General features: G+C 41.5%; 2 protein-coding genes across 25 annotated transcripts in view; both read right to left on the bottom strand.

Moving 5' to 3' along the window:
• Window positions 1-6,137, bottom strand: part of limk1a (LIM domain kinase 1a) — a 54,077-nt gene extending 47,940 nt beyond the window's left edge. The window contains exons 1-2 of the mRNA XM_040009035.1: window positions 5,904-6,137; window positions 2,785-2,884 (exon numbers count right to left, since the gene is read on the bottom strand). Coding sequence (XP_039864969.1) covers window positions 2,785-2,884; window positions 5,904-5,961 — 158 coding nt within the window. The 5' untranslated portion in view covers window positions 5,962-6,137. The remainder of the gene's footprint in view (window positions 1-2,784; window positions 2,885-5,903) is intronic.
• Window positions 6,138-8,802: 2,665 nt separating this feature from the next.
• Window positions 8,803-12,532, bottom strand: part of elna (elastin a) — a 53,548-nt gene continuing 49,818 nt past the window's right edge. For all 24 annotated transcript variants that reach the window (XM_040009011.1, XM_040009023.1, XM_040009022.1 and 21 more), the window contains 2 exons: window positions 10,309-10,386; window positions 8,803-10,221 (listed from right to left, as the gene is read on the bottom strand). In XM_040009011.1, the coding sequence (XP_039864945.1) occupies window positions 10,175-10,221; window positions 10,309-10,386 (125 nt within the window). In that variant the 3' untranslated portion in view covers window positions 8,803-10,174. The remainder of the gene's footprint in view (window positions 10,222-10,308; window positions 10,387-12,532) is intronic.

Genomic DNA, 12,532 nt, shown 5'->3' with positions numbered 1-12,532 from the left:
CTGGGGACATATGGATGTAAAAGTTGTCTGATGTTTGCTGGTGCTTGTCCACGCAGAGCTCCAAAAGCAAAAACCAGAATCTTAAAGTGGACTCTGAAGCTAATGGAACTGAATTAACAACAGTGCGACACGTGAGTACTTAGAAAAATAGTTAAAAGTCTTGCAGCCATGATGAAATCCAGATGTGATGAGGTCAGAGCATGTCGCAATGGAACTCAACTTGGGGGTATTTCTTAAGTGATAAAAAACAGGAGCAAACCAGAGATTTCACGTAAGCATCCAGAGTGAAAGGAGAGTCAAAGGTCATCCCAAGGTTCCTGACAAAAAATGTAGCAAATGTAGCTAGAGGACCTAGTTTTCATTAAATCTGTCAGGAGCACAAACAAGCACTTCTGTATTCTCTTCATTAAGTTGGAGAAAAGGGTCTACCATCTAACTTTCAATGGCGCCTGTAGCTTAAAAATATTGTGTGGCTTAAAAGAGAGATACAACTGAATGTTATCTGCACAGCAATGATAGGAAAAGTTTTAAAAAGTGGTCGAAAAGTACTGAAGAGGGAACAAATATAAAAGAAACAGTAAAGGTCCCAAAACAGAACCTTGTGGCACACCATAGACAAGAGAAGTGGAAACGGACCTGAATTATTACCCATCTCCACTTTTCTCATACACGATGGGTAAAATAGTTACATAAAAATAATCGAGTACGCATATGTTGTGAGCAAAATGTTAAAGGAGACACTTATAAGTGAGGAAAATTACAAAATGTAATGGCTTAGGGTTGGAGTTGACTCAGCTCTCAGAAGCACACATTTGACTGTGAGCCAGTCAGGACTTGTTTAAACCGCTAGTGACTTTGTGTCTATGTGTATCTGCATCTTTTGCAATTTCTTTACTGTGAAGGTGTCATGACATTGTAATTTTACAGGTCAAAACTAGAGAAGATGTCTCAACAGCCACAATGCCAATGTCTGTCTTTGCTCAGTGTTTGTGAATTAGATCACACCCATCTTTAAACTCCAAATTTTCATTTTGATCTCAGCTACGCACCTGTAAAGTTTCATTACTGCATCATATGAAGGTTTCGACATTATCACTTGTCTGACGCAGGTCTGCAGCCAGGACTACTTTAGGTTATGTCTGTTACAGAATTCATCAAAAACTAAAAGTACAAGAAAACACAGCAAAATCTGAAACTTTACCTTTACCTTCACCCACAAAAAGGAAACACTTGTGAGAAAAATACAGATCAGATTTAAGGAGATTTTCTTAGAAAATGTGGTGGGAGGAGGATACTTGTGTTAGCATTACAGTGAAGAAAGATTAAACAAGGAACAAGATGTGATTATGGGCAATAACACGAAAACGTTTAGCTCCTCGAAATGAAAGAAAACACAAGCAGGCACAGACATGCCTGGGAACGAGTCTGTAACAGTAGCGATTCCAGGAAATGCTGCAGTACAAAGCCTACATTGAAACCACAAAAAACTAAACTTGTCACACAACTTGCCAGCTATTTCTCCCATTTAATATCTTTATTACAGTTTCCCAAGGTGATATAAATAAACTGCTTTATCTAACATCCTGAAACCTGATCATTTTTTAATCGCACAGTCATGTGAAAAATAAAGTTTCTCACGGGACTCTCTGCAGTCCTGTGAAAAATAAATATGCCCCATGATTAACTAGCTCATTAAACCACCTTTAGTAGCAATAACTTTATCAGTCTCTCACATCTCTGTGGAGGAATTTTGACCCACACTTCTTTACAACATTACATCTGTTCATTGAAGTTTGCAAGCATTTCTTTTGCACAGCTCTCTTAAGGTCCCGCCACAACATTTCAGTTCGGTCTGGACTTTGCTGCTGTGTTTGGAATCACTGACCAGTTGCACGACGCAGTTTGCATCAGTATTTAGCTGTCAGATGGATGGCCTCATATTTGACTCTAGAATACTTTGATGTACAGAGAAGTTAATCATCAGCTTAATAACTAATAGGTGCCCACGTTCTATGCTTGGAAAACAAGCCTAAATAATCACCCTCCACCACCGTGCCTGTTTGCTGCTATGAGGTGTTAGTACGTTACAGCCAAACATGCCCAAAGGACATTATTCCAGAAGCCTTGTGGTTTGTTCAGATGAAACCTTTCAAGCCTAAGCCATGCTGTCGGGCTCTTTAACCCACACTGAATGCTTCAGCCCTGTAAACTGATGATCAGACAGACAGTGGATATGATTAGCAACATCCAGCTACTGCTTAGCCTTTATTTTCCTGTGGAACCAGTATTTTAAGAAAAAAAGGGTTTTCACTGGACTGTGGACTCACAGGACTTTTAAACACTGAAAACAGCAAATATTTGGTATTTTTATTTTATTTTCTAGGGTACTTTTATGCCTTATATGTGCAACCATTAACTCACTTCCCTCACTCCTTCGCTGTCCTTTAAAGCAGTAATAATGAGTGATATATTAATCCCAGTAATATACCATTCAGCAGACACTTGGTAACCGGCTGTTGAACACAGTGGAACATTTAGCAGCTAATTGATAGGCAGAATTCCCCCTCAGGTCGACTCTATGAACAGCGCTAAACGCCAGTGAACTTTTGACCTGTATTTGCTCTAGCTGGATGGACTTGTAGGATGGATAAATAAGCAAGATGCACTGTGATATTTCAGTGTTGTTCCCAAGTGGCCAAAAACTCAGTGAGACTTAAAGACGTGTGTGCACTCAAAGTCTGGGTTTATATGTTGAGTCTGGTTTGCTGTTTGTGCTGAAAGTACCTGAAGCAGACGGTATGCCAGTCATTGTTAAGGGCCTGGAGGTACTGCTCATCGTAGATCCTCTGTTTGCATCCCGCGCACACGGGCAAACTTCCTCCAGCTGTAATGACAGGAGACCGACGTGCTGATATCACCATATTAAAGCTCATTAAACATAAAGTTATAAACAGTTCGCACAAAGAGATGTGTGTTTGTGTCTCTGTCTGTATGCCATCTCCATCGCTTATTTGGCTATGCAAATTATCACTGCTGGTTTATAACCCAGCTCTAAAAACACACAACTCAAACAAACACACCACACAGCGTCTCCTTCACCGTTACCACCAGAGCAGAAACGATGTACCATCTGAAGGGGCATTTTTAATGAGCATACGGCTCAGCAGGGGCGAAAACACTAATTTGCTGCATTGCCCTGTTTAATAGAAAAACTCTTGTTTATTAAAAAAAAATCATAACATTTAAAGAAACACAATTTTTTGCCTAGAATTATAGGATAATATTCAAACTTTGGCAATGAGAAAAATTGAAATATTATGACCAAAAGGCATAAAACATCCAGGATTCCAAAGGTAGTTATGATCAGTAATAAAAGGCTTTTATTTTACTTTTCCAAACCTACCTCTAATTGGATGTTTTATCCCTTTTTTCTAGTCATAAACTTTCCATTTTTTTTTTTGTTGTTTTGGGTTTTTTCCCCACAATTTACCTGTACAAAAGGCCACAGAATGAGCCACAGCACAAGTATTAACGATGTTCTACCATAACCTTGCTCGAAAGGGTATGAGGAAACGGTGGAAACACTGTTTTGGCAGCTCTACAGCTGCTCTATAGTGTAATGGTTTACACATATCTCTATCACGCGAAAGATACCTGGTTCAGTCCCAGAGGAGAGACAGACTCACTTGGGTGTCACATCTAGTGTGAGAATCTGCCACGTCAAACATGTGGAGCTCCCTGCTGTGGCGACCCCTTTGTGAATAAGGGAGCAGCTGAAATGAGCTATTCTATTAAGCAAGCTTGGCTAACAAGTCCAAAACTAATCGAGTGTAGAAATCAGGGTGATGATGATGCTGCATTGTATTTGCCTCGGAACTTCAGATTAAGGGGGGCCATTCCAGATGAAAATTCCCAACTGGAAACTCAGAAATTCCTACTTTCGACTTCAAATTTAACGCACCATGAATGTGGAGGCGTGGGTGCGTGTTGTAAAAGCAGGAAACGACACAAAGAAACTAAAGACAAACTGAGATGATGCATAAAATGATGGCAGGTAGATGTACGCTTTTAAAATAATGTAGTTATCATCAAAACTGCTAATAACATAGTTATTAACATAGTTATTAGCAGGCTAATAACATGCCTGCTAATAACATTTTATATTTTCCTTACAAAATGCAAACTAACGAAGAAAAGTAAATTAAACAGAATTTAAACCAGACATCGGCTTTCTTCTACTTCTTTCCTGATAAGAGTCGTTTCCATGAGAGGAATCTTATTAGCTGCAGATCAAAGATTCCACCTCTTAGGAAAATCTTCATTATGATTAGAGTTTCAGGAAAAAAGCAATTTGGCAGAGTTGGGACGATTTATCCTGCAGTAAGGGTTCATCTGGTGCAAAGGGCGAGGCGGCGGCCAACGTTATGCTGTGTTAGATGCATTTATTGCCTGAGTTAATTTGCCTAAAAAAAGTCACACGGCAAGACTCAGTGAGTAACAGCAAACACAAACATGGCAGCCAGTTGAAAGCATTACATTGCGTGGGGATGCTGTTTTGATTTGTAAAGAATAAAACTGCACAGATGCTACTGCTTCAGGTTCCCCCTGCATTACTCTCACTGCTGAGCTCCTGAACTTGCGGTACACCCAAGAGTAACATCACGACTGTCACCTCAGAGTAACAGCCGAGCGTAGCACCTCTTCATCATGGCATTTCAACAAGAAGTAACAAGAGTACTTCTCCACATACAAAGCAGCTATAAAGATGCCCAATTTTGACCAAGGTTAAGTTCAAAAGTGCCACAATATGAAATCTGGATACTGGTGGAAGAGTCTTGATAAAACTTAACTCTGCACAACAGCTTCAATTATTCATCCATCCTGTGAACTGAAAGCCATTTTGGCAGAGCTTTGGGTGCTGATGTCAGGTGCTAATGCTTTTCTTCTTCACTCCTCCAGCCTTCTCTCTTTAAACACTTTTTTACCATCTTTTTTTTTTTTTTTTTTTAGCATTTTTTATTGTGGAGCATTTCTCTGCATGATCTCTTCCCTCCTGTTGCCAAGGCAAACAGAAACACACCTACATTCTGGCACAAACTGTAAAACCTGTGCAGGTACAGGTGCGTACGCCCCGCCCGCTCTGACCTAAAGCAGACACTTCCAGATTAGCTAACCACACTGCAATGCAAAGTGAAACCTTACATAGGACGCCCATTGTTCACCTCAGTGAAGCTGACTGACAGCTCGGTGTGCACAGTTATCTCACACCACATGCCAAAATACACACACATAGATCAACAATGTGGTTTACCAGCTGTTCGAGCCATAGCTTCTTGAATCACTATCCACAAAACAATGAATTAAAAAAAACATACAATTAAAACAGCTTCATTAATAATGAGATCAGAAGGTTATCTGGCTGCTTTATACGATTAAATCTACACCGGTCACACACCTAAGTTAATCATGGAGTCTGTGGGAGTCTTGGTTTGGTGCAGGCCAGGCACAACAGGAAACTCTGCCATCTGTGTGTTTTCACACAGCATGAAGGAAGCTCTTAAAGGACAGTTACTTCTCATGTAACAACCTGTTTATAAGCACTGCATGCTGGATTATTGGAGAAGGCTGGCGGCAGATGAAGAGTGTGGTGGTGGCCTGAGGGTGAACGTTGCATACAAACATGCTGGCCGCATCCACTCGAAGAATGGCTTCATCTGCGGCACAGCCTGGCGCTCCCTGCACACGAACCTATTTCTGTACAGTAAACACAGAAACGGTGCAGTGTGCAGCTTTTTTTTTTCTGTTGGAGCATCTTCTGCGTTTCGAGGAGCAGGGAGTGCGCCGTGGTCTCCGCATCGCCCGCCCCAAAAGCCGAAGCGCGTAACCAGCACGCAGGTCCTTACCTTCCTCCTCTCCCATGCGTTCGTCCTTCCAGGTGCAACAGAGCAGCATCAACCTCATTCACACGCGGAGCTCCGGGAGAGAGCCAACTGCCTCTGCTCGACGGATAAACGGTGTTCACCGACACACACCGCAACGCGCCCGGGGGTCGTGTCGCTGCGCGTCGGTCGCTCCCTGCGGCGGCCCACACAGCTTCCTTCTGCCCGCTGCCTGCACGTTTCTGCGGCGCTTCATTCAAGAGAGGCGCTGACCAATGAAGCTGCCGAGCAGTGCGGAGGAAACAGGGGGCTGGCCAACCACAAACACGCCCTGCTTAATAAAGTCTGGTGGAGGAGGGACGGAGGGGAGAGGGGTAGGTGGGGGGAGACGGCGCAGAAACGCCACCATAGTAACTACAAGATAACTACAAGTAGACAGAGTGCGCTCTTGTAGAAAGGCAGGTAAAATATTAACGCGTTGATGCGTGATAGTGGCGAAAGGGGTTGAGATATGGGATAGGTGGAGGTGCTGGAAGTAGTTGTTAAGTGTCTCATAGAAGTGTAAACAAAGGGTGCAACATAAAAAGAAGCTGGAACGAAGGGAAATAAAATGAAGTGGTTGGCTGGTTTGAAACCCATGAAGGCAAATCTGAAAGCAGCTGCAGTGTAGTCAGCAGTATAAAAACTGAGGTTTTATTTGATGTCTTAATCGTGAAATTTGCTGTTCATGAGATTAATTTGGGCTTAATTTAGGAGCCATAAAATCAGCTCTGCAAAGAAGTGTAAAGCAGACACGAAACGGAAGCCTGAGCGCACAATTCAGAAATTACAAAATGGTAATTACTGATTTTAGTCATTGCTTAAATGCAACGCAGTCAACACGTCTGTTTCGTTTATGGTTCAGTGTAACACACGGATTCTGTGTGTACAGCATGATTACATCACCGAATCATCTCTGAATTTTAATTGTACAAAACACAGAACCACAGCAGAATGCAAACATAAAAAATATTTTTAATTCAAACCTTCTTCAGTCTAGAATTTTTTAACATACCTGCACAAAGAACCACAAGTGAAACCGCAGCGTTTGTAGTGTGAAATATCAAAGGACCAGAGTGTAAGAGCAATCAAATATAACTAGCTTCAGTTAAAAGAACCCAATCGGCTACCGTCTCACAGCAATTCTTAAACGCACAGAAATTAGTGCCAATTTCACACAACAAATACGGAGGCGAGTTGAGGTGCAGGTCTACCATGTGACACTGGAATGGACATAAAATGGCAAACTCAAATTCAAATGCAGACAGACTATCAACATATTGGAATAAATCTGAGTGAGACCTATATAAGACATGGTTCTGATTGGATATTATTGCCATTGGTCATGGTCATGTGATCTATCACAGACGATTTAAGATGGTGCCGTCCTACGTGTCATTATCTGAAGAAAAGCAGACGTAGTCGAAACGTCACACACTACTAGATGCAATAAATAAGGAAGCTGGAGCTCTGCAGTGTGTGTTAATTCTTTTCTATGTTTACATTTTTTCGGCTCTGCACCTGCTCCACGTGGTGGTGAGGATGGATTCCCCCCCCCCCTTTTTTTGTAACTCTGAGTGAGTCTGGATGACCTCAACGCCTCTGTAACACGTCTCTTTGCAGTAAGGGACTCACTTCCACTGGATGACTTATGTAAATGTAGACGGCAACAGGTTTGTATAATTAGGTTTGTAGTATTAACATGTAATTGCCAGCAGATTCATAGCAGACTGATTCAGTCTTATCGCACTAAAGACAGCAATAAAATGGTAACGAGGACGGCAGCTCACTGCGGGTGGTTGCATACCCGGTCTCCGTCTTCAAAGCACACAAATCACAGTAATCTTGCTTATACTGCAGTCTCCAAACACTGTTTTCTCATGTGTGAGTATAGCATTAGTGGACACCAAGTTGAAATATTTTTGCTTAAAAATCCTCATTGCTTAGACATGATGAACTTAACGCTTCTTAAAGCTACCTGCAGCCGGCAGTGTGCAAAATATACACAGAGCAATGCACACTTTAACAAAAATTCTCAGTTTATGTGGGCTATCATTATTATTATTACTAAATATATGTATTTCCCAAGGGGCTTCCTGCAATTAGCCACATTTTTTGATATTAAAAAAAACTTATTTTTTTTCTTCAAGAATCAGTGGCGCTGGTTCAGCATCAGGAGTGTTGGTATGGGGAGATGGGAGTGGGATAGCTAAGCCAGGGCCAGAGGTTTGATCTGTTTGTCCCAGCGGCAGGTCGCCAGGTAACTGATTTAGTACACGTATGTACAAAGGGTTTGCCTACACCGATTACATGTTGGCTAAAGTAACACAAACACATTATTTCCTGTTAGAAATTAAGCAAGCTAACTAACACTAGGAAAATCAAGCAAACAGATTTACAGAAATGTGTAATTGCCAGCTGTAGAAAAACAGAATTCGACTAGAGTTTCACAGTGACATTGTTTTATGTCTGCAGTAAAGCCTCTGCTCCTGGAACAACAGTGTAAGCTACTTTTACAGGATGTGGATCACGGGTCAGTGGCTCTCCCAGGAGATCTTCAGGGAACAGCAGTATGAGTTCATTACTTCCAGCTGGCACAATAAGAACACAGCTCATAGTCGCCATACTCTGGCAAAGTGTTCGCATCTAACCTGAGGTTTGTTTTCATTATAGAGAAGAAATCCTTCACATACAATAAATCTGATAAGTGATTCATTTTTCCTAGTGGAACAATAACAGAACTCATATGAAAAAAGGTCTAAAACAGGCAGGACTTGAACCCAGGTCATTGTTCCAGCGTTGGACTGATTCGACACTCCCCACCGGGTGATTTTGATCAGCCCTCAGGACGGACAGGAAGAAGTAATGAATAAGAAGACGCGTGTTCTTTAAACACATTTTATTTTGTTATTTGTTAAAGCAAATAAAATGCCGGGATGTCCGGGAACAAGTCACATGTGTGCCGTGGAAACATAAAAAGTGCAAAACCACACTGTTCCTCCTTATAAAAACAGTTTTAAATAAAGATGAAGAGTATCCCACGCCACATAAGACAAGGTCTGACCCAGCGAGGCTCAAAGACAGTTCTTACACAGCACCGAGTGAAGGAACTGAAGCCATCAAATTAGTACAAAATACAGTACACAGTTACGGGAAGAGATGGGGGTCACTTGGCAACAGCGCTCATGAACCTTTGGTCAGTAAAGCCTTTGGTTTTGTTTTTTTTTAAAGCAGCTCAAGTAAATAAAGAACAGGGATTTTGTGCCTCACATAAACACAGCGGCATTCCCATTAAAACAAAGTATTAATCTGTATTACAGTTAATAACAGTGAATAAATGCAAAAGCAAAGGATTGTTTTTTTTTTAATGCTCACACATTCCTGATAACAAAAAAGCTATGAGTCAAATCATGGTGCCACAAATCTTGAATAATGACCAGTTACATAAATGTAAATGAGACTAAACATTTGAAGCAGACTTAAACACGACACATAATGAAACACACACGCACATACACGTCGCGTACATACCAAAGCAGTGTCTGATTGATATTTAAACCCACTGCTTTTTGACTGTTTTCAGCAGAAAGTGTTTGGCAACATTTAACACAAAAAAAGCTGAGAACACTGAACTGCACAGCAACAAGCATCAGCAAAGTTGGTGAGAGCAGATGGGTTGGCTGGAGCCCCAGTTAGCACCGCTTTATACCCAGCAGGCCTAAAAATGGCAGCAGAGAAAATGGGGAGCCAGGAACCGCACTGACATTGGATGGATATCATCAGATTTCGGCCTAGCTATGACCAACCCCACCCCTGTGACAGGTTGGAGAGGAGCAGACGAGCCCTGTGCTGCCCAGTGAGACGGATCACCTTGATTTAGTTTAGGATTAAAGCAGAAAGGGAAATCACTTGTGGGTGACATTGACAGCCGATGGTACAGACAGAGTTTCAAACAAACGATACACACACGTGCAGGCGTGCGTGCACGGACGCAGCGACACATGGTGGGCCGGTGCGGTACAGAATTAACTTGGTTAACTTGAACACGTTAATGATTAAAAGGCACTGTCAATAACATAAGTCACATGTACAAAATTCTGGGTCGGTGGGTTTGTGTAAAAACAGACACTGAAGTCAAGTAAGTAAAAACAAACATCTTTACAGGTTGTCTAATGGGGCTTTGCATATAAAATGTACATTCTCGATCATGCAGTAGCACCATGGTTTCTTGAGGTCACTGGATCTCGAGAGATCCTCTACTTCCTCCTCCCACAGTATTTGCCCTGGCATCCTGCAACGCCACCTACAGCAAACACCGGCAACATTTTAGCCTTTGCAGCAACTTCTGTTTTTCAGGATGCTTCTTCAACAATGTGCACAGGTCTTTTACCTCTATAGAATCCTCCGCCTCCTCCTCCACCTGCGCCACCAAGGAAGCCCTGCAGAGCACCGTACTTTGCTGCTTTGGCTGCAAAACAACAAAACAATATTGGTTATTATGTTTCCAATCTGAGGGTACTGGCCTTAATGTTTGCCAGAAGATTATCCGACTGGACACTGGGCAGATCTGTCCCTCTATTTTCCACGCATATATTTGAATATTCAACTGTTCTCTTGGCTTTTTTGTGGGTTTTTGTTTCTATTTCTACAAGAAAAACTTTCTCTGTGTAAAATTTGGTACTTTCAAAAAACAAAAACAAAAAACAAAAAAAAAACCCCAATATGATTAATTTGCTTTCAACAAAACGTTCTTCTAGTGCATAAATGTTTAAGAACTTGTCTTTTTCCTCAGCATGTCTTATCAAAGTTCACATTTGATAAGTTCACGTTTCCCTGTAAGGATGTCTCAGACCACCAGCACCAGTTCCCCTACAGCAGGGGTGGGCAATTCCAGGCCCCGAGGGCCGGTGTCCTGCAGGTTTTGGATCTCACCTTGGGTCAACACACCTGAATCACATGATTAGTTCGTTACCAGGCCTCTGGAGAACTGCAGGAGCTAATTTAGCCATTTAAATCAGATGTGTTGGCACATCTAAAACCTGCAGGGACACCGGCCCTCGAGTCCTGGAGTTGCCCACCCCTGCCCTACAGGCTACATACTTTCTCCCCTCATTTTATTCCTGCATACCAACAGCTCCACCTCCAGTCAGTCAACCTTATGAAATTAGCAGATGACACTACCTCGATCGGGCTAATCAAAGGTGGGGATGAGTCTGCCTGCTCTCAAAAAAATCTGTTGTTGGATGAATACAATTTAATCACCTTTTTCCATGTGATTTAACCAAGTACAATAACCCATTTATGACCATGTCAAACCAACACATTTGACTTTTGGTGGTTTAATGTAATCAGATTACGTTGGATCAATGTAGTATACTTACATTGACTTGAAGTGATTTATTGAAGTATATGAAGTGAAATTTATTTTAATTCATTCTACACAAGTTAAAAACTTTAGGAAAACACAATGAAATCTTGTTGTTTGAACGACTACTTTGTTAATCAAGGCAATAACTGCTAGTCTTGCTTAATGAACCAATATGAGGGTTGATGATTTCATAGAGACAAACAACCATTTGCACTTACATTCATGGGTAATTTAGAATTACCCATTAACTTAACTATAATTACACACTGCAAACCAGCCAGATTGTGGATTTGAACCCAGGCCCTTCTTGCTGAGAGGCAACAGCACTAACCATCATGCCACCAAGCTGTCAAGCCAGGCTTAACAAAACTAGGAAAACTATGATTACAAGGCTTGATGCAGAATTTTCTGTACGTTTTTGTCCTTGACATTTTAAACCACAATAAATAGCGATAGCATACACCTGGTGTGGGTGTAGTTATCTGCCTCTTAAAACTCCAGCGATTTTCCTGCAGTTTGACATCTAATGTGATTTTGTGAATTTCGTGAGTCCAGGCAACGAACCACTCTTACTAGATTGATCTTGTTGAGATGACATGATACAAATTAAGTTGCTGATTTTCATGCAGATGCTACATGATTTAATTATGTTCACCATAGAAACATGAAATTATTCTTAATTAAAGTTTTAGTTGTTTCCTATCTTATCTTCTTCTTACTGTGTTGATCCCATATGTTAAGATCATTCACATGTCTGTGTTCCCCCATTTAGTTACAATTCTTCCTTCCTGTTTTATTTTGATAGATACCCATCTCTAGCTTCTTGACTTTAGTTTTACTTCTCCTGTGTAATCGTCTTTGATTATCTTCACCTGCATCTTCTCATCCACTTCTCCTAGTTACTCTCATGTGTAGGGTTGTCTCCCCTCCAGTTTTGTCTCAGCATCTGTTGTACTCTTTGTGTCCCTTTTTTGTTTCCATCATCTATCAGACTTTGAAATCAGATTGAATTAAGGTTCACTTTTTGTTTAACCCTCTGCATTTGACGCCTCATCTTGTGATTAATGACATCTCTATCACCACCTTATATGTTGCTGCCAAACACAAAGGCTGACTGCACCATGTCGTCTGCTCTACTAAGAAGGCAACTGGCTGGAATCTGCACTTCTCCCACAGGAGCTTTTGTAAGTCACTTGCCTCTGGCAGGGGGTTGCAGCACATTAGGACCTACACCTCAAGGCACAAG

The sequence above is a fragment of the Simochromis diagramma genome, unplaced genomic scaffold (assembly GCF_900408965.1).
Source record: "Simochromis diagramma unplaced genomic scaffold, fSimDia1.1 OVJJ01000344.1, whole genome shotgun sequence".
In the NCBI taxonomy this organism is placed as follows: Eukaryota; Metazoa; Chordata; class Actinopteri; order Cichliformes; family Cichlidae; genus Simochromis; species Simochromis diagramma.
The sequence above is the reverse complement of the archived record's forward strand: the minus strand, read 5'-3'. Positions and strand labels throughout refer to the sequence as shown.